The 19556-nt window shown below is 37.8% G+C and overlaps 1 protein-coding gene across 3 annotated transcripts in view; it reads right to left on the reverse strand.

Moving 5' to 3' along the window:
• Nucleotides 1-19556, reverse strand: part of STAG1 (STAG1 cohesin complex component) — a 195052-nt gene that overhangs the window by 50922 nt on the left and 124574 nt on the right. For all 3 annotated transcript variants that reach the window (XM_075760799.1, XM_075760801.1, XM_075760800.1), the window contains exons 10-13: nucleotides 17324-17447; nucleotides 8931-9029; nucleotides 4606-4685; nucleotides 2021-2128 (exon numbers count right to left, since the gene is read on the reverse strand). In XM_075760799.1, the coding sequence (XP_075616914.1) occupies nucleotides 2021-2128; nucleotides 4606-4685; nucleotides 8931-9029; nucleotides 17324-17447 (411 nt within the window). The remainder of the gene's footprint in view (nucleotides 1-2020; nucleotides 2129-4605; nucleotides 4686-8930; nucleotides 9030-17323; nucleotides 17448-19556) is intronic.

Consider the following 19556-nt stretch of genomic DNA (forward strand, 5'->3'; position numbering starts at 1 on the left):
TTCACACAGGAAAAAGCTCTCCACAACATACTTTTATTGAAAAATTTTGCACAGTTTAATATATTTGCATATTTTGTATAGTTTTGCATTTTTAACTTGTCAAGCCTTACAATGGTGGCAGCACTTATTCCACCAGTGCCTTAAGAACGAAGGTTGTACCTTCACCGTGGTCACGCTGACTGGGATATGTTACAAACAAACTTGACGTCCCATGACACAACAAAGCTCAGGTACCGGTAGCAGACTAAAGAACAAAGCAAGCTACCAGTCAATTATTTGGGGGTTTTTTTCAGGTAAACAATGCTTTCTGCATTGAGTTCCCTGATGCACGGCTAATTCCAAACAACTCTCCAACACTCAAATTTGCTTACTTAAAGAGATCCCAGATCCATCTACATTACAGTTACAGCAATTATTGTTTTACTTGGACAAGTTTGAAAACTGTTCCTTGCTTTTACAGTGAAACCACAGTCACAAAGCAAATTAGATATGTGAACCACAGTATTCTGACTTCACTACTATAATTCATTGAAAAGAGAAGGATGAGTTATGTACAAGCGTATTTTGGTTAAAGACATCACCTCTTCCCCCTGCTTATCTTCGGTAAGAAATGAGCACCTCTGCAGGTTCTGAAATACCTTAAAACACGCACCTCAGGGTTGAGTCTGTGATCCTCTCTATTATTTGCTTTCCTTTGCTAACTACAGAGAGAAAGTCTCATGACTAGCTTACACACAGAAAGCGAGTAATGTTTAAATGTATAAAATCCAACCGCAAATGCCTCAAGTAGATTCTAACTGATTTAAATGGAGCACCAGCTCTTATGTGTTAGCAGAAACCAAGAGAAAATGAGTGTTAGGAATGGGACTATCTTCTCTCAATGCTGTTTACCTTGAGAGACATTTATAGAACTCAGCATTCTGTATCTCACTGTAAAGAAAAGTTAGGATAAAGTTTTGTTTTTACACTAGGTGCAATAAGGTCCAGATATGTCTTCATTTACCTTCACGGGATATTTCAAAATTATTTTGTCACATGTTGATTAACAAAGGAATTTTGGTATATATTTCTAAAAAGAACATAACCCTTTCCTATAACTTGCCATGTAGGAAAGTAAATGTAACTGAATTTTGTAAATTAATTCCTTGAAACAGATAATGCCTGATCACGAAGATGGAATTCCAGAAATCTACCAATGAAAGCTTACAATTACAATGTGGACTTCTAAATCATTAATAAAAGAGAAAACTAGAACATTGGCAAAGGAAAACTGATATTTTTTATAATTTTTTTCTATCGTCTATCTTGGCATGAAAAATTAGATAACCTGGATTCTGAAATAAATACTTTAATTATTAAAGAACTCTAATGTCACAACCCATGAGGGGAAAAAATATAATTACTGCTAAAAGACTTAACTGCAAACACTAAAATGAAAAGGTTAACTACTATGATGTGGCAATGTCCTGGTCACAGTTACTGATGGGCTATGATTCACATCCATGGAAAAGCTAGCTCATTTCCTTTGGCATAGTGGGTACGTGAAAGATGTAACCATGGTGTAATGTATTTTTAGGGGAAGTTAATGAGTTTAGAAACAAATTTCTTCATTATTACTACATAAAAACCTCTCAAGTTCATAATTTTGAAATAAACTGGTTTAACACTTTATAAAAATGATGACTGCCTATCAGGGATGTATAGGCCCTATATCACAACAGTAATTCAGCAAGAGCTGCAGGATTTAAACCAACTTTAGAGGTTCATGCAGCCTTTGTATATTTAGCCCTTGAGGAGTTAGGAAAAGTTATCTGAATTCTAGGGCAAGGAAAATGCAAATTCAGTTTCCTCAAGTCTTTAGGTCTTGAATTTGAACAAGAGAATAAGTCTGTATTTTAAATTAAATACCTGATTTGCTAAATTTGGATATTTCACTCTATTGCTTCTTTGCCTTTTGATCTTACCTCTGGTAGGAAGCATTCACAAATCTGGTCTTATTCCAAGGCAACTGATAACTTACTTTTTGTGTAGGAATTCTCCAGCTGCTACTGCAACAGGCCGGTGTGCTGAATACACCAAGTGATAAACATTCTCACAGTCTTCATTGGACAGAGCTTCTTCACTTCCACTGAAAGAGTCAGAAAGCAACACCTGAACTAAAACAAATGTTTCATTTCAATCCCCTCACCTTCCATAACTTACTTTTGACAGCTACAAGACTAATTTCCTTCATACAAAATCCTAAATGGTTGAAGACTGACTTCCAGGATCTTTGGTTCAATTTCCAAATACAGAGATAATTAAAGGGCCTGTAAGACTGAAAGTTTGTCTGATTTCCTCCTCCCAGTTGTATCTATATATATCTATATATATAAAATATGAGAAAAAAGTCATCACTAGTTACAAATCTTGCCCTGCTTAATACTAACTTGCCCACACTAACTACAATACACACGTTTCAAGATGCCAAACACTCATTATCAAACATTATTAAATTAAAAACCTAGAACGTTACATGAGGAAAATGTAATTGCTTGCTTAAACTGATTTACTTCTATAGCAATGTCTGTTTGCTTTCAAAGCTTTTAATTTTTAAAGCATTCAAATCTGCGACTGGGAAAGCCTGCTTTTAAGTCAGGAGTTAAGTCTTTTCACATGAAAACCCATGCTGCAGGGCAGGAGGTGCCTCCCTGCTGGCCTGGTAAGTAGGAAGGAATATTCCCAATTCCAGCTGCTGAAAGGTGGATAAAACTGCCTCAGCAATGGGAGAAGGCGCAGGAATGCTCTGGATATGGGCAGCAGAAAACTAAACCAGATTGTGCCACAAAGCGGAGAGACAGAACTAGCACTGTGCGTCCACCAATCAAACGAACACATAATCACTTGAGGATTGAAGCATGGTGTGCATTTAGAATTACAATAATGCTGATACAATAAATTGTCTGTCACTTTTACAGTAGTTACTGTGCAGACTAGATATAGACTTCATTTTCAACATTAAGGAACTGAATCTGATCATATCCTGCTGTGCTGGATGAAAGATGATGAAAAGTTTGTTTTCTATGATTATTTGTTGACAAGAACAAGCCACCTTTTACCCCTGTCTTGGGTAAAATACATAGTTGGGGCTTCTGCAGTTTCTGAGCTCAAGGTAGATTTTGTGTGTGAGTTTTCTGAAACTCAGAAAAACTTCCATTTTTCAGCAGTATTCTTGAAAAAATGCTATGAGCCATGGAACAGTTATATTCCATCAATGATATCAAAATATCACCACTGTCGCATACAGGAATATTACTTGCCTCCTTGTTTAGTCAGCATTCATCAGAAACATTTATGTATCAGGACTCTATAAAACATTTGGCTTCATACAACAAATATTTTTTAATTGGTCATTCCCCATCATGATTGTTCATCTTTTTGGAGTTCCCCACCTGCCAGAATCTGGCCCTGTGCTGTTCAATGTGACCCATATTCTTCTGGTGCTAAATGCACTTACCTGTTTTCATCATGCAACCAAAAAGAAAACAGGACAGGAAAAAAAAGGTGCACTGTATAATTTATGACCTAAAATCTTACTGTGTTCCCAAATGTTGCTAATAATGCAGGGAATAGATGCGCTCTACATCTCATTTGTGATCATATTTGTTATATTTGCTTTAAAAATATGACAGTAGATACAAGATTTCCTTTCTTCCTAATATTACAAGTCTAATACCTGTAAAGCAGTGACCCATAAATTTAAAAAAAAAAAAGTCCAGACTGCTTTACTAAGAGGAAAAGCTAGTCTAATCTTTCATCCAAATTCCGCATGTCCAAAAACATTCTTCAAAGTGGAGCCACTGGGTGTAAACTATGATGCAGAAATTCTATGCATCTGTTTGCAAAATAGTCTTTCTTTAGCACAGGTTTTACTGAATATATAACAAAAGCTTAGCAGTGCTCCTCCAGCAGCACACTCCTGAGGCTGCTGTGGACAGGTTGGTTCAAACATTCAGCGCGTGGGGTAGTCTCTGGACCGGATCTTTGCCTCAGGGAAGCCCCTGCACCTCTGTAAGAAAACGTTGGGGGCCTGGAAGCATGTCTCCTCCTGCGTGGCCAAGTGTTTAAAGTGGCAGGCTACCACTGCCACCTCCACGTAACCCAAACATGGGTGTTAAAGCTAGTGTCTTTTTCCTGTCAGCTTATTTACCTGATGACTCTCTTTTCAGCTGTGTCAGGTAATCCAATCTCCTAACACTGGCTCTTTGCTTAGTTACTGCTAGAGTTATTTATAGCAAATGTAACCCACGGATACTTGTTTGGGGGAGGACAATCATTTTGTCCGTGGCAAAAGGTATAAATGCCGTTTGGCATTCTTCCACAACAATGGATGCCCCAATAGTCTCAATCCATCAATATATTTTTATACTTTGCCTATTGTATTTCCATTGGATGGAATATCTTAGTTTAGCTTCATGACCATATTATTACATATTCAATTCAACTTCATACTAAGTGTAAAGTAACAGGTGCACTTCATTACACAAGTCAAGAAACCAAGTAAATTAAATATTACTGGCTTGGGTAACTTTCAAAGGGTATGTACTGGTTTTGAAAAATACTCACTGAAGTATTAGCGTGACTAATCGAATAGCTTCCACAGCGACATCATATTCCTTATCAAGTGTCATTGATACAATGCGATCCTGAAAAGGAATTTTATTAGTGACAAAACAGAAACACGCAAACAGCTATCAGATGAAGAATTCTATAGATTACAGAGTAAATACTCTTTGGGAGAAAGATATTTCAACTTTAATATTATTAAAGCCCTTTTAATTAATACTTTAAAGCCCTTTAGTATTATTCAGCCATTTAATGTACATCTTAGGAAGCTGTGTGCTATATGCACAATGGAACAATAGGTAAGTACACAGGAATGAGAACAAGTGATTAACAAAGTCCTTATCCTCGTGTGTTTTCCAGGAAACAAGCAAGCAGACTTTGGAGTCAAAGCACCGTTCTGCACTGGTCTTATTTAACAGTTCTTTCCTGAAAAGCAATGTACTTGGGTTGGATGACAGCAGAAAAATTGCCCAGCTTCATCCCCCTGAAAACAAGTAATTTTAAAGCAATGAATGCTGCATATATGCAGATTTGGAAATACTGTGAAGAAAAACACACCTGAATACCTGCATCTGCACATTGACTATAAAATTGTGGCCTGTATACCTGGCTACATCTTAAGGTTGAAGCTGATCTCAAGAATTACACTACAGACCTTCCACAGGAAAGCGGGAAATTCTGTGGTTTGGCTTTGTATTTTTCTATACTCTTTCTAGTGGAGACAAGCACACCACTTTCCAATCTAATGCAATGATTTTATAACTTCTAAGGACCCTGTAGTTATAAGAAGGCTCCTAAGGGTTTCTTTCTCCTTAGTTTCAGTTTGCTTACTGGCAACCAAAAATAGATGTGATTAATGTATGTTGTCCTCCCCATCTGGGGAGAATTTCTATCCATCCATAAAAACGCAGTATGTCTTGATGTTCTTTGCTTGACTGATCAAGTTAATGAAAAGAAATTGGGCCATCTGAAAATAAAACTTGATTTCTCTGGCTTGACCTGCTTCAGGAAGGACTAGGTACTATATAACATTTTGGGATGTGAAAAAATAGAGGTCAGGGACCGGAAATGAAACAAGGGAAGTGTTAAGAAACAACAGAGAAAGTCATCAATGACAAATCAGGACAAAATAAAGATATTCACCTCTTTTCTCTACTATTCCAGGCATGTAAAGGCTGAAGGTGACTATCAAGCAACTGATGCTTATTTCAATATTGAAATTTAGAAATAGCATGCAAAGAATGCATTGTGGCTGTCTCAAGTGTTACTTCTTCATAAAAACAGGTCTGTAGAGATACTTTGTGTCACTACGACTGAATGCACCTCTGCCAATCACCATTAGATGCATTTAGCTGTTATATCTAGACAGTTTTAGAGAGTGGGAGAAGTCCATGAGGAGACTCAAACAGTGAAATAACTTTGCAAACCGGAAATTCTGCATATGGACAAGACAAAAAAATTGCTGTGAATTTTTGCTATGGTCCTGGCCAAGGAACAACAACTAACAACAACATCAAGAGAAAGAACAGCCAGAGATACTGATCTTACAAATTTCAGTGGAATTTCACATGCCTGTATTTATAACTTGAAATAATTAATTTTCACTATGAAGATCAGTTTGCAATTATGTATTAGGCTGTGAGCAAGGCTGGCTGAAGAGCAAAGCTATCTCCTTTTGCCTCTCAGGCTGTGGAGACAACAGTCTCCTGCAAAGGGTCGGGGATGAGGGACACGAATTAAACAGCTGCATCTAAATCTGCTGGTGTCTTGACTTTGGCACTGCCTGCAAAAGAGCTAATTCACATCTTTTCCATATGGCTTCAGTTAATGTTTGTATCAGACCGGACATCTTGATGGAAAACAAAAGGCTCCTCTTCAATGGACAATTTTTTTTTTTTGATGGACAAAGCTTATTTTCTAGCCTATCACCAACCCCTAGAAACACAAACAAATGCTAGAAAGAACACACAGGTTTCCTTTGGAGAAGTGACATTATCAGATCCTTGTCACTGCTATCTGGAAGGTGGTGAAATGTTAACACCACAGTACAAGTAATTCTGGAACAAATTAATTTATACTTTAAACAGCTAAAAGATCTCTAGAGAGATTTCTCTTGACAGTTTGAATGGATTGAGCTGAATACCAGCTGAATTGTGCAGGTCGATTAAGGTCTGATGAGGAAATATAAATAAGCAGTCACAGAACTGAAAATGGCATTTAGGTCAATTATTTTTTCAGGGGGTGGTGGTAGTTTGTGGTGGCAAGACATTTAAGTAATGTATCACACATTCAAAAGGCATTAATTTGAAACTTTGCTCCATCCTGGTGCCAAAGGCTGCATCCCTGTCAGCAGAGCTGTAAATCCCAGAGCAGGCGCTTGGGCAATGCCAGATTTTTGTCCTCTTAATGTGGCTGGAAATGAAACTGGTAAATCATCATGTTAAACATAAGCTGTTCTCTAGGCTGAGAGAGGCTTTGAACTCACCTTTTCTCTAATTTATTTCATACTGATACAGATTTCTCTAGTAAAAACAGCTGTAATGGAACAGAGGACAGACAAGGACTCCTAACAGGGTTCCCTTTCCTATGAGACTTTATGACAGAAAGGAAAATTCCTTGTGCCATTCTAAAACAAGAAGCAATGCACAAGCTAACCTGACTTCTTCTAACAAAGAAAATTGTTTATGCTGTGAAAAAAGCCAGGGGGAAGTGTTTAGAGGTTTCATGTTCCTGTAGTTTTTAAAGTACATTACTGAATAACTATTTCTCAAAGTGCCTCCTATTGTCTTGAGAAGTTTTGCTGGTGGTTCAGACTCAAAGCAGCATTTTCTCTTAAAATTATAGGCAGCTAAGAGAGAAGCAGCCAGGACATTTTCTAGTAAAGAGAATCAGATATAAAGACCATGAGATTTTTAGTGGTCTATTTCAAAATAAATCAAATTACAGAAGGGGCAAATATAAACAAATCTGTAAGTCTGCACACGTGGAGGAAGAAAAGCAGCAGAGTTGGAGGGCTCATTTTTCTGGAGAGTAGACTACTATTTCTGGTTGTCCTGAGATGATAAGCAAACCAGAGGCATTACAGAAGTAGTCTGAGATCTGAACCTGTTTGCCAGGTACTCTTTCACAAGAGCTAATTTGTCTTTACTGCAACAGTCCCAGAAACTGACTTTATAAAATGAGAATACAGGCCCTGAAGTGATCTCACAAAACGATCTAGTTTTATCTCCTAAAGTCAACTATACCTACTTCATTCCTGACAGATACTTATTTCATCTGCCCTTAAAAATCTGAAATGAAGGAGATCATTAACAAAGAGTTTGTTCTATTATATAATTTTCGACAAAAAGTCTTCCTTAATATCTAGACTTTACTGCAGTTCAACCACCTTTTTTCTCCATCTCAAGTGAATGCGGTAAAAGGCTGATTACTATTATGTTTTTATGAATCATTTACGTACAGGGCAGATAGGAAAAGTTTTCTATATTTTGTGCTTTCCTAGATCAAACTGGAGGAGTTAATAGTAACTGCAGTGACAGACAAAACCAGTGAAGCAGTATAAAAATCTACAGTGAGAAGTTTCATGCACAGTAGTTATTTATGAGTATTTAAATCTCCACTTCTTTTCTAAGCAGAATTTCTCATCAGTATTATAAACATGATTTATTTCACTTGTGAAATAAAGCAGTCATGCCACAAAGTGAATTAACAGCCATGTTCTCATCAAGATATTAAGCAAAAAGTCAGCGTGTTTGTGCTAGTAAAAAACCCATGAAATATTCCTCCAGTATTTATCTCCTGAACAGGACAATCATGCTCAGGGGTTTGTCTAAAAGCACAATGTTCTGCAGCAGGGTATTTCACTGTGTAGAATATTGTGGTGCAGATCAAAGTATCTCCTCCTCCAAACACAAGCACATATTCAGCTAAAAAGCTGTCTTAAGAACAATCTTACAGGGTCTTACTTTCAGATGTATTTTAGATTGTGTGAAACACTCAGTACACGTCCTTAAAATTCAATAAATCTAAAATTAAGTAAGTACAAGCAGATTGAATAATGACAATATATAAACTATCAATAATGCAAGCAGATAAATAATCATCCTGGCCAAGCCTGACAAATCTTACAAGATAAACGCTGTAAAATGAATTTGGCTTAATCTCAGCATTCAGTAATAGAGTTTTACTACTGCAGTTACAAGTCTTGTCACAAACAAATGAGTTTATTTTTGCATTTAATATACATGACTCAAAGACCACAACAGGATGAGACAGATGAGACTTTTATTTTCTGTACTCCTTCCAAAAACTGTATTTCCTCTTACCTTGAATCTATTAGTGAACAGCTCCAGTTTTGGAAATAACTCTCTGTTGGTATACAGACTCTGAAGAGCTTTCAAACACTTCAACCTCACTTCACCTTGCTAAATAAAACACACTAAGATTAGCTGATAGAATACGCTAATCAAATGCACATGAATATTAAATATCATATTGTAATTTCTTTAATGCACATTTAAAATTTTATGCAAATGAGTTACCAAAGCCAATTTGCAATTCAGCTAAAAACCAAAAACCACATGCAGCTGCCTACAAACAATATTAAATTTTCTATTTGCATATATAAAGAATTTAATATCCCATCAGTTAAATGTCTGTTACTGTTTCCTTTTCAAGTAACTCCACAAAAAGATAAAGAATGCAGCAAGTAAGTACAAAATAAAGACATATGATCTCAAGTCGTATTGACATTAACAAAAATAGCACTTGTGGTGGATGGGAGGGGATACAGTTTTGAGACTTTGTTTTCTGTCATAAGATACCGATTTCTCTAATCTAGGGAATCCAGACTTGCCAGTTACTTCTCCAAGTATTAACATGCTGCCTTAATGTCAATACAAAAATCTTGGTGAAGACAATGCGGCTATTTATTTTTAAGAAAGAGACTACAGGTAACTTCTGCCTGATATCTGATGTTCACAATCAACGCACAAGTGTTCAAGATGACCGAGCATGGCCTGCGTGTAGCCCACTCAAGAAACTCAGCCATCTCTGAGCATTGCCTTTCCTTTTCCCAGGAACAGAAGGAATACACGCTGGATTTAGTATTCTGAAATTTTCTCCATCCCATCTCTCATCATAGGACAGGCACAGGCTGATGGATGCCAAAGGCCCAAGAGACCCTCCAGTGGGGAGCAGGCTGCTGCCACAAGAACAAGGCATCTAAGTCACAGCCTGAGGAGCCCGTGGGAAGAGGAGCAGCTTGTGCCTGTCTGTCCGAGTTGTTCTGGTGGCAGCAGCTCATTCCCAGCTTTTAGATAGGGATTGCTTTGATCTGCTGGGCTGCGGGCAGGAAACATGGGTGTCACGAGATGGTGCCTACGGATTGAGGTTTGTTGCCTATAGGAATATCGATGATAAAGAGAAGGGCTGGATCCCGTGTGCATGCACATCATCTGGCTGGCTGCAAATGTACACCTCGGCTCAAGGCATAGTCTTGGCAAACTATGGATTCTTGTTGATAAATATTTGTAGATAACAAAAAGGTTATAAACACAAATCTGCTCAAATACAATCTGCAGAGTTCACTGCAGTGTGAACTTCCTTTTATGACAGTGAGTACACCACCAAGTCTAAGGCTTTAAGCTGCTCAAGAACTAATACCAATTATTAAACTTTATAAATAAAACTCCATACCCAGAGGGCTTAATTTCTGAGCCTGTCTATTCTATAATCACATCTGTATTTAAAAAAACTGCTCAAGCTAAAAACTGAAAGAACATTCAGACTGACATAAAAAATGAAAAGCTAAAAATCCGTATTTTTAAGTTTCTTTCCTCCTTCCCACCTATTTCAAAAATTGAAATACAAGATGAAAGAAGGACAGAAGAGGAAAGGAGGATTTTCAGAAGAACTGCTTGTCATTCCTCCTTTAATGGTACCTGTGTTACAGTACCAGAAATGCTGTTTCCTCTGCTGTGTGGCATTCAGAATGGCCAGGATCTCCGGAGACATTACGCATCATCAGAAGAGGACGTAAGCCTCTGACAGCCTTAGCTTATTTACCCACAGAGTATCAGTATCAGTTTTGGCACATGATGCAAACTACGGAGCAACAGTGAGGCAGCAGGTTTAGTTACAACCCCACTGAAGACTATCCTGCCTGTGAGCAGATGGCTTGTTATTCAGCCAGTGCTGTAGTCCCAAAATGCAAAACTCTAAATTGGTTAGGTACAGCAAAAGAACTCAATGCCAACTGCAACAGGACTTGAGACCTGTGCAGGTAACGTTTGGACTTCCTTGGAGTCCAAAGCCCTTGTGGAGTTCACTGAGCACCCTGGATCAATGCTCCCAGAGTTAAGTTCAGGCCTGGCACTGACAGTCTCTATACATCTTAAGTGAGCAAATCAAGCAAGGCAGGTAGGAAGCCCACCTGTGAACATCTGGTACCTGCATGGCCTGCCAGGAGGCTGAAGCCAGATGCTAACAAAAGCGTACTGAACCAGGCTACTATCCTCCTGCCGCCCAACAGATCCGAGGCAGAAGACAAGTGACTGCATGAGCAGGTGAGGAAGAGAGAAAGGTTGTGGTCCCTCTGGCTGAGAGCAAAGGCTCAGGAGACACAGAGACAATCCCTGGAAATGACTGCCTTTCTTGGCAGACAAATGATTGGAGGACAACTTTCTCTGACAGCAAAAAAGGCTGGTTTTTAAACTGTTGGTCAAAGATGGAATTCATCTCTCTGGAGATAGAGGAGCCCCTGCACATCAGCCTGTTAATCCTGTTAAGAAGGTTTTAAAATAGTCAGCGGAGATTAGTGACAGGAACCCACAGGGAAGCATAAACAGCAGCGACCTGGAAAGAACCTAAGAAAGGGAGAAGTGAAGGTGTGCCTCGACACACTGCACTGAAGTCCAGAATGGAGGAGTGGAAATGTCCCACAGACCACCAACATGCCAGACACGAGATGTTTCTTGAGTAACTATGCGAGTCATGCAAGTAACGTGAGCTTTGAACACCCCAAACACTTCTTGGGGAAAGAAACACAGCAGAAATGTCCTATCTAGCGAGGAAGTAAGCGAGTAGGAATGCTCAAGTTAGGGTAACTCCTAAAGAACTTATGCCAGGGTAAAAGCTGCAAACACTGTGATGCAGAGCAAGGACAGGAAGAGATTTACTTAACTAAGAGAGGAACTTATTTAACTAATGAATTAATTAGGAGGTCAAACACAAGAGGAATACAAAAACCAAAAGGAAGATAAAATTAAAAAAGGCCTGGGCACAGTATGGAATGGGCACAAGAGGTAAAGAAAAAAAACTGGCTGTAAATATATTTGTAGCACAACAAAAATAGTTTTCTTTGAAGAGAAAAAAGTAATTATCATTTTTTATGTGCACAGTGGGTAGGAAAAGAAATAATAAATTAAAATTACAACACAAACTTATGTGAGGAAGAACTTTTTAGTGGCAAACACAGTTAAGCACTCAAACTGCTACAGAAAGCTGTGGAAAAACCAACACTAGAGGGTTTTTTAGAAAATATGACTGTCTCTGAGAAACACTGCAGATATATAGTGAACTCTGCTTTCAACAGGAAAGGAATAAGCAAAAATATTTCCCAGGCTATATTTTAGCCAGAGTTTTTGCAATTCTGAGCTGAAGTTCATAGTGAGTATGAGTCAACCTAAGGCAGCAAATATCTGCGACCATGCAATAGCTTTAAATCTGTTACAGGAAACGAGCATCGCTTCCCAGCTATTTTTGTGTAGTTACATGTATGCTTTACAGTTTACAGACAGACAGAACGTATCTGGAAGGAAAACCTTGCCATTTTCTAAGTAAATAATGGACAACATATTTGCTTTATCAGCATTCTAACAACTGAGACCTTTCATTCTCCTGAGTTTCATCTTCCAGAGAAATATATTTTAGAACTTAGGGTTCTGTCCAATTTAAAATTGTGACACTTGATTATTGCAGAATCCTGAATTCATCCATACTGTCATCAGTTCTATGCATGCCTCTTTCTCCAGTCTAATTATTCCTGTAATTCCCCTTCTCTCAAAGCATTTTAAGATAATTGTTTCTATATTTGTATTATATAAAATTCCTTTTCATGAATATGAGAAATGCTTTGCATTAATACTTAATTGTTAATACTTTTATTTACATTTTGAAATTAGAACTGAAAACAAAAACATCAAATGTTTATCAACACTGTTACATGACAGACATTTGTCATATTCTCCAGACACTTCTGAGTTTTGAGCAAAAATTTGTTACCGCTGCTAATGAAGCAGAAAAAATATACACCCTTCATATGCCAGCAGTGTGGGGTAGTCTACGTTTGTCTGGGAGAGTCATGCTCTACTCAAAATTCTCTTTAATATGGCAGACCTGTGAAAAAGAATCCACCCTGATGGACTCAAACCAGCAATCTGTAACTCTTGTGTAAGTCTCACAGTGATCTGCAGCCTGGCACCGAGCCAACGTAGATTCTTATTAATGTTCCATACAGTTAATACTTGTGAGTACTAGTTTGCGACCTCTCAACGAGAACCAGACTTCTCTTAACGTTCAGGGATAGCACAGCTCCAGAAATGGTAATTTAAGTGGCACTGCTATGTGTCAGCTCACACACCAGACGAAGGCTTAGATCACACAGAGATGATGAGTCTTTGAGGCCGCAGAAACAGTGTTTTACATATTTTTTTAAGAAGGTGGGTGACCAAGAGAGCCAGCAAAGCCATTTCTCTCTTCACACTTCATGTTTCTTCTTTTGGATTTTTCCAATTCTTTTTTGGTGGCTAAGGGTATTCTGCCTTTTTTTTTTTTTTTTTTAAATTTATCAGATTTTAATAGTAGATAATTAATTTACTCAGCTTTTTGCCCTACCATATTTCTGCAGACTGCACTGTTTGGTGTTTTTTCTCTTGTGTAGAAAAATGACCTAAATTACTGGGTATCTTCAATCTCACAGTTTATGGGATGACTGTGATATACTGTGTTACATTTTGATGCTCCAGGGTGGTGTGTTTTGAAGTAATCTGCTGCCTAATGACAGAAATAATTGTACTGCCAGAGAGAAACAGATGAAAATGTCCTGCAGCATGTTAGTACCTATGGCAGGAGTACTCCTGGCAGGAGCAAGCAGTTGTGCTCTCTCTGCACAGGCCCACTCAATACCATTTATGAAGATACTGTGTATCATCTGAGATTTTTTTTTTTTTTAAATTTTCTCAAGCTTTCAAAAAAACAAGGAAATTATATAAACATTCAGAAGTTCAGAAAAACTATAATTTCAGTTTCTATATAATCTTAACAAAAACAAACTGTATTTTTTCATCCTTTTAAGTTAGGATGCCATCACGATGAAGTATTCAAACACCATCTGTTCCAGAGGACCTGGGTTCACACCTTGCACAGAAACAGACAATAAGTAGAGGCATGCAAAGAAGGAAAAGGCATTTTCTTATGTGTTAGGAACTGGTTTAAGAACCATGTTTGTCTAGGTATCTAGACACAATTAAGGTTTCAAAACAGTTGCATGCATCAATGAGGCAGGCGAAAATTAAGACTGGACAGTCTGATTTCACACTTTTTTTTTAAGAGGTTTTTTTTAATGCAATTAAATTTAGTTTATAAATTGTGTAGTCACATGTAGGCTTTACAGACAGAAAGAATGTATCTGAAAGGAAAAGCTTGCCATTTTCTAAGTAAATGCAAATGCAATTATAGTTTTAGATATTTTTAATTTATGCTCCCAGATCCACGGGAATGAGAAAGATGCTTAAAAGGAGAGAAAGGCAGAACTAGAAACCCACATTCAAATGAGAAAGTAATCTATAGAAAAAACCAAAAAGCCCTATAGACATTCATCTGAAATCTGGGAAAGAGGCAGGATTAACATACAATATATACAGATTTCCTGAAGCAGAGAACTAAACTTCTGCATCCTACCTCTGAAAGACTACACTGGAGCTACTACAAAGAAGTGTAAGAACTGTGGCTTCCCTGTGGTTTACTTTGTTTGTCTTCTGAAGTAGAATATGAAACTGCTCATGAATCTCTTGTACTGCTGCCGCCTCTCTTTTTTGTAGTAGCAAGCTTCCAGAGAAGTTAACCATTTTGGGGTGACTTCTGTTCATATGAAATGGAAATACCTTATGACTATTGCCTCAGCCTTCATTTTTTCAATATTTTAAGTACTGATCATAGCAAAAATTATCTCCTGATCAAAGCAAAGCAAAATCAAGAAACCTGGGTACTGGCTGGCAAGTTTTTCAGGTAGTGCCAATGAAAACCACGCTGTTATGGGATCTTGTACTTTTGGAGTGTTTGCATTTTTAATTGGCTCTTATTCCATCTTTATTCTTCCCATTGTACTTCCTTCCTCCTTTCTGTGCCTCCCCAAATGTGTCTTTCTCTCCATTCTCTCCCTTTTCATCCTTTGACACATTGCTCACCCGCCTCTTCCTCTATTCTTACAATCTCTCTCACTCTATACATTAAACATACGCTACATCAATAAAAAATACCACATATCATGTATATCAGGATATTAAACAGATTAGCTAATGATTTAAAGACTAAGAACCCCAAGGCACTTCTGAGGCCGGCAACGATAAATATTACAAAGCAAGCGGAGACAGGAGAGTAGCCTGATAGAATTCTTCTGTATCTGGTCCAGATGGAAAACCATTTTTTTTTACCATAAAACTGTAATTTAAAATTTGTCTGATATGAAAGAACATATTAATTTTTAAAAAGCTGAGGTAAAAATGTATGTTAAGGCTGCAGGCAGATGACTAGACTCTGGCCTGAGGTTAAGGTAACTGAAGAGGATGTGAGAAAATATTGGACATGACATGAGAAATTGCTGGATGTGACAGATAATGGTGTGAGAAGCTGACACCAGTCACAGACAGTGCCGTGAGGAATGGCTGCATTTCACAGATGGTTAAAGGGAGTTATGTGAGAAATGGCTGGACTTCACAGATATTAGAAGGGGACTGAAAGCTGCGAAGTGCAATGCTATGAGATTCGGCTCTCTGGTTGGAAGTGCTACTTTGTGGAAATGTTCTGCTAGGATTAGAATGTGCTCCAAAAAATCCACTGCAATTATTCAAGGGATAATTTATTTTTAATTAAGAGCCCTCCAATACACCTAAAATCCTAATCCTCCCACCCTCAGTTGACCTCCCCACTGATTTGGTAACTTGAAGCACTGATCTCCATCTCCTCAAGCATGCCTACTAGTGAGGCACATCGATGCTAAAAATTAGGTACACAGATGGAGCAGCAGCTCTGCCCCTCAAAGCACGGTGATGGCCATGTTTCCATGTCCGAGCTTTAACGATAGGAAGTGTAGTGTCTCTAGAGTAAACAGTGGTCACGGTTGATCGTAGCAGTAAGCAGGATCTTCCTCCTAATCAAGTTTTGTAACAATGAGATGTAATGTAAAAGTTTGGGGAAAGCTTGTAAAGTAAAAGTTTGAGAACTGCAGGTTTAGAGAGGAAAGATATCACCTATCTAGTCTCTAAGCATACAGGATACTCTTAACAAGTAAATTGCTGGTCCAGATCAAGGTAAGATACAGATCCTTGTCAGCTATAGCTAAAGCAAAAGAACCAGCAGCAGCTAACTTCCTTTCTTAGCGAAAGCTAACATCTTTATAACTGATCTTGTTCAGACTTCAGCAAAAGAGCGACTGAGTCGTATCTTCAATGTTAATACGCTGTCAGAAGTTACCGAAGAAATCATGTTTTTAAAGAATCAGCTCTTATCTACCAGTTATGCAAGTCATCAGAATGAACTTGCAAACTTTTAATTTTTTCCAGCAGTGCTCCTAGAGAAAAAGAATAGTCTGTATCAGGATGCTGGAGTTTAATGAGCATTTCAACAGTATAGGTAGGTCTCATTTGGTTTTTTTGGATAAGGAAAGAACTTACAAGTGTAAAACAAGTGTTTCTAGTAGAGTTTTGGGGAGAATGGGAGGACGACTAGTCCCAGTTGCAGCCTTGTGTACAAACACCCCATACAGTCAGAAGTGCAAAGTCCTGTTCTATTAGCGTTCTCCTGCAGGAACTGAGAAGTACTTAGGCCTGTTGCCACCCAGCAGAGGCATGCAGCATCAGTACGAAGAACTGCGGTGAGATGGGAAAGAACCTCCGGATATAAATCTTTTTGATTCCACCTGATGTTTCAACAATTTTTTGAAGAAAAATTTAAAGAGAACCTTGAAGAGATTCTTCAAGGGAAAATGAATTGATAAGAATTCCACTAGTTGTGGAGCCAGCAGCATCTGTTCGGGACCCAGAGATGTTTTCTCTAACTATTGGGCAATGTAAATGGAAGACACATCTGGAAATCTCTTTTTCATTCTGCTTCAGACACAAAGGTTCTCAGGGGTGACCTGAGGAGACTTGTTTTTCTCTTGTAATCAGAAGAAAAGCACCATGGAAACATTTCTATTAAGATATTCTAACAGAGATTGAAAACACAAAAAGCAGATGAAGCAAGCGTGCAGTTTGAGACTACTGTATCCTAATTTAAGTGAATAGCTTGAAATAAGCTGGCTGAAAGATAAATACCAGGCAAGAAAGAAAAAGAACAATCTCTTTACAAATCAAAGATGGAATACTAAACATGTCTTGGGTAGTATAATACCAGCAACTTACAGTACACTCTGCTATCTACAGTAATACACAATACTTACCCTGTCATGTAGTGTCCAGCCAACATATTTTAAATAACTATCATTCAGGAAGGCATCACTGTACATTTTCATCCAGACACCAATTTCTTCAATACAGACAGCTCTAATCTCAGCAATAGCATCACTAATAAGGAAAAAAGAAAAGAAAAATTATTAACCAGCTTAGAGACACACACCATTTACTTCTCATTCTCACTTCCCTAGCTGTTATATTTTGCTTTTACTTTTGACGAACTTCACTACTGGGGCCTGTCATTGTTCTCACTGCTGTCTCAGTGATCTTCTGTTCCTTTATGTCCCTGAACTCACTGAATTATCCAATAATTTCAATATTTCTACATTTAGATATGATATTTCCATTATCTCAAATTCTCATCCCAGTTTGCGTCTTAGTCTATTACTCCATCTTTTACCTCCATGTTTTCAAATGGAATTATGAATCCAATCTACAAACCTCCTCTAGACAATAATTTCTGAAACACCGTCACTGACATTTGCTTAGCAGCCTTGACTCTTCCAGGTAGAGGTGTAGAACAACTGCAAGGTGGAAAAAGTTACTTGGTTTAACCAAAGGAGCCTGCCAGAGGGGCAGAATGGAATTTAGTACATAAACAGATCTTGTTTCATGCACTGCATGAAAGCCCCTATACAAAACCCAGGAGAATGTTTACATTTCAACACTGGTTTCTTCCAGTTTTCTTGCTTTTTTTTCTACATTCTGACTGTTGCAAGTGATGGAAGAGGCAAAGACATATCTCAGGCAGAATTATCAGCTGCTTATTGAGGAGGGGCAGCAGGAAACTGTCTGGAGAGATCATCTAAAGAGATCAGGGATGGAAATGATTTCAATCTGATTGGCACTTTCCTGCTTGACTGACATAGAGCATGGCATATTTACTAATAATGAACGACGGCTAAACAACAGGAAAAGGGATTGGGGCCATCTGGCCCTTTAGTAATTTCATCTCCGAGACATCTGTTACTATGAGAAATCGCTTGTGCCACTCCAGCTGGCACTGCTTCACAGCTCGAAATTTCAGCTGTAATACAAGAGGAACATAAAGAGCCACTGTACAGAGGAAGGGAATGTCTGGTGCTTTGCAAACACTGGTCTTGCTTATAATTGAGACTCTTGTTCTGTATTTTTATAAAAAAAATTTTTGGCAAAGTAATAAACATCAATTTAATTCTAAAATGGCACCAACAGAGCCCAAAAATGAAATCTAATCTATGAAAAAAAATTTTAACATTTCAGGCTTCAAGCAAGAGAATAATGGCAAAATAAGGGAAACTGCATTTTTCCCAAAGTCTTCAATTTTACAAAATATCAATAAAATGCACTCGATCTTATGTTCCAGGTACTTACTGTACAAGTTCACACACACAAAATAGTGTAACAAAACTGTGATTACTCCACAGTCTGTAACTGCCAATGTACTTCCAACCTTCAAACTGGTCCACCTCAATAGGTGCCATTCTACTGTATATGATCTTCCAGACACCAAGGTGAAAACTACAGTTGCTACATGAACACAACAATCACTTGCAGTATCATACGTGACTAGATGTGACACTTCTACAGTCAAGTCTCTGTTTTTCTCATTCAATTTCAAATTATAAGAAGGAAACTGTACTGATGTAACAGCATAAAACATGCATTTAAAGCTAATGTATGAATGTGAGGGGGAAATTTGTCAGAACTCCATCAAACCACTATCATTGTCTCTATTTGCCTACGTGAAACACACTGATTCTATCGATTTCCAAACGGAATCATTAAAACTGGTCTGTCAAACTCCCTGAAGACTCTACAACCTCAAAAGCAAGGTAATTGTCGATCCATGATGTAGACAAGCAGAGTAGGGCATTAAATAAACTGTTCCTACTGGGGATATTAGATACTGTAAGGATGAATGTGCTAAAATATTACATTCAAGTGTTTGCACTAAAAAAACTGCATTTATTATGGGGAATGCAGCCACAATGAAGACAAGTTTTAATTAAAACTATGAACATATTCTCATCTATAGTATGTCTAATCATATATTACTTCACATTAAACTAGATTAGCAATTCTCTTTCATGGAATTATTTTAAAACTATTTTTAAAACAAAATATAGGTAGAAGGAATCAAAATGCAAGACTTAAAGAACAATCTAAAAGACTGGTAAGTATGAATTAAGAAAAAAAAGAGGAGCTACATATGCAGCAACACAAAGTAGCCATGAAGAC

The sequence above is a fragment of the Balearica regulorum genome, chromosome 9 (genome assembly GCF_011004875.1).
Source record: "Balearica regulorum gibbericeps isolate bBalReg1 chromosome 9, bBalReg1.pri, whole genome shotgun sequence".
Taxonomy (NCBI): Eukaryota; Metazoa; Chordata; class Aves; order Gruiformes; family Gruidae; genus Balearica; species Balearica regulorum.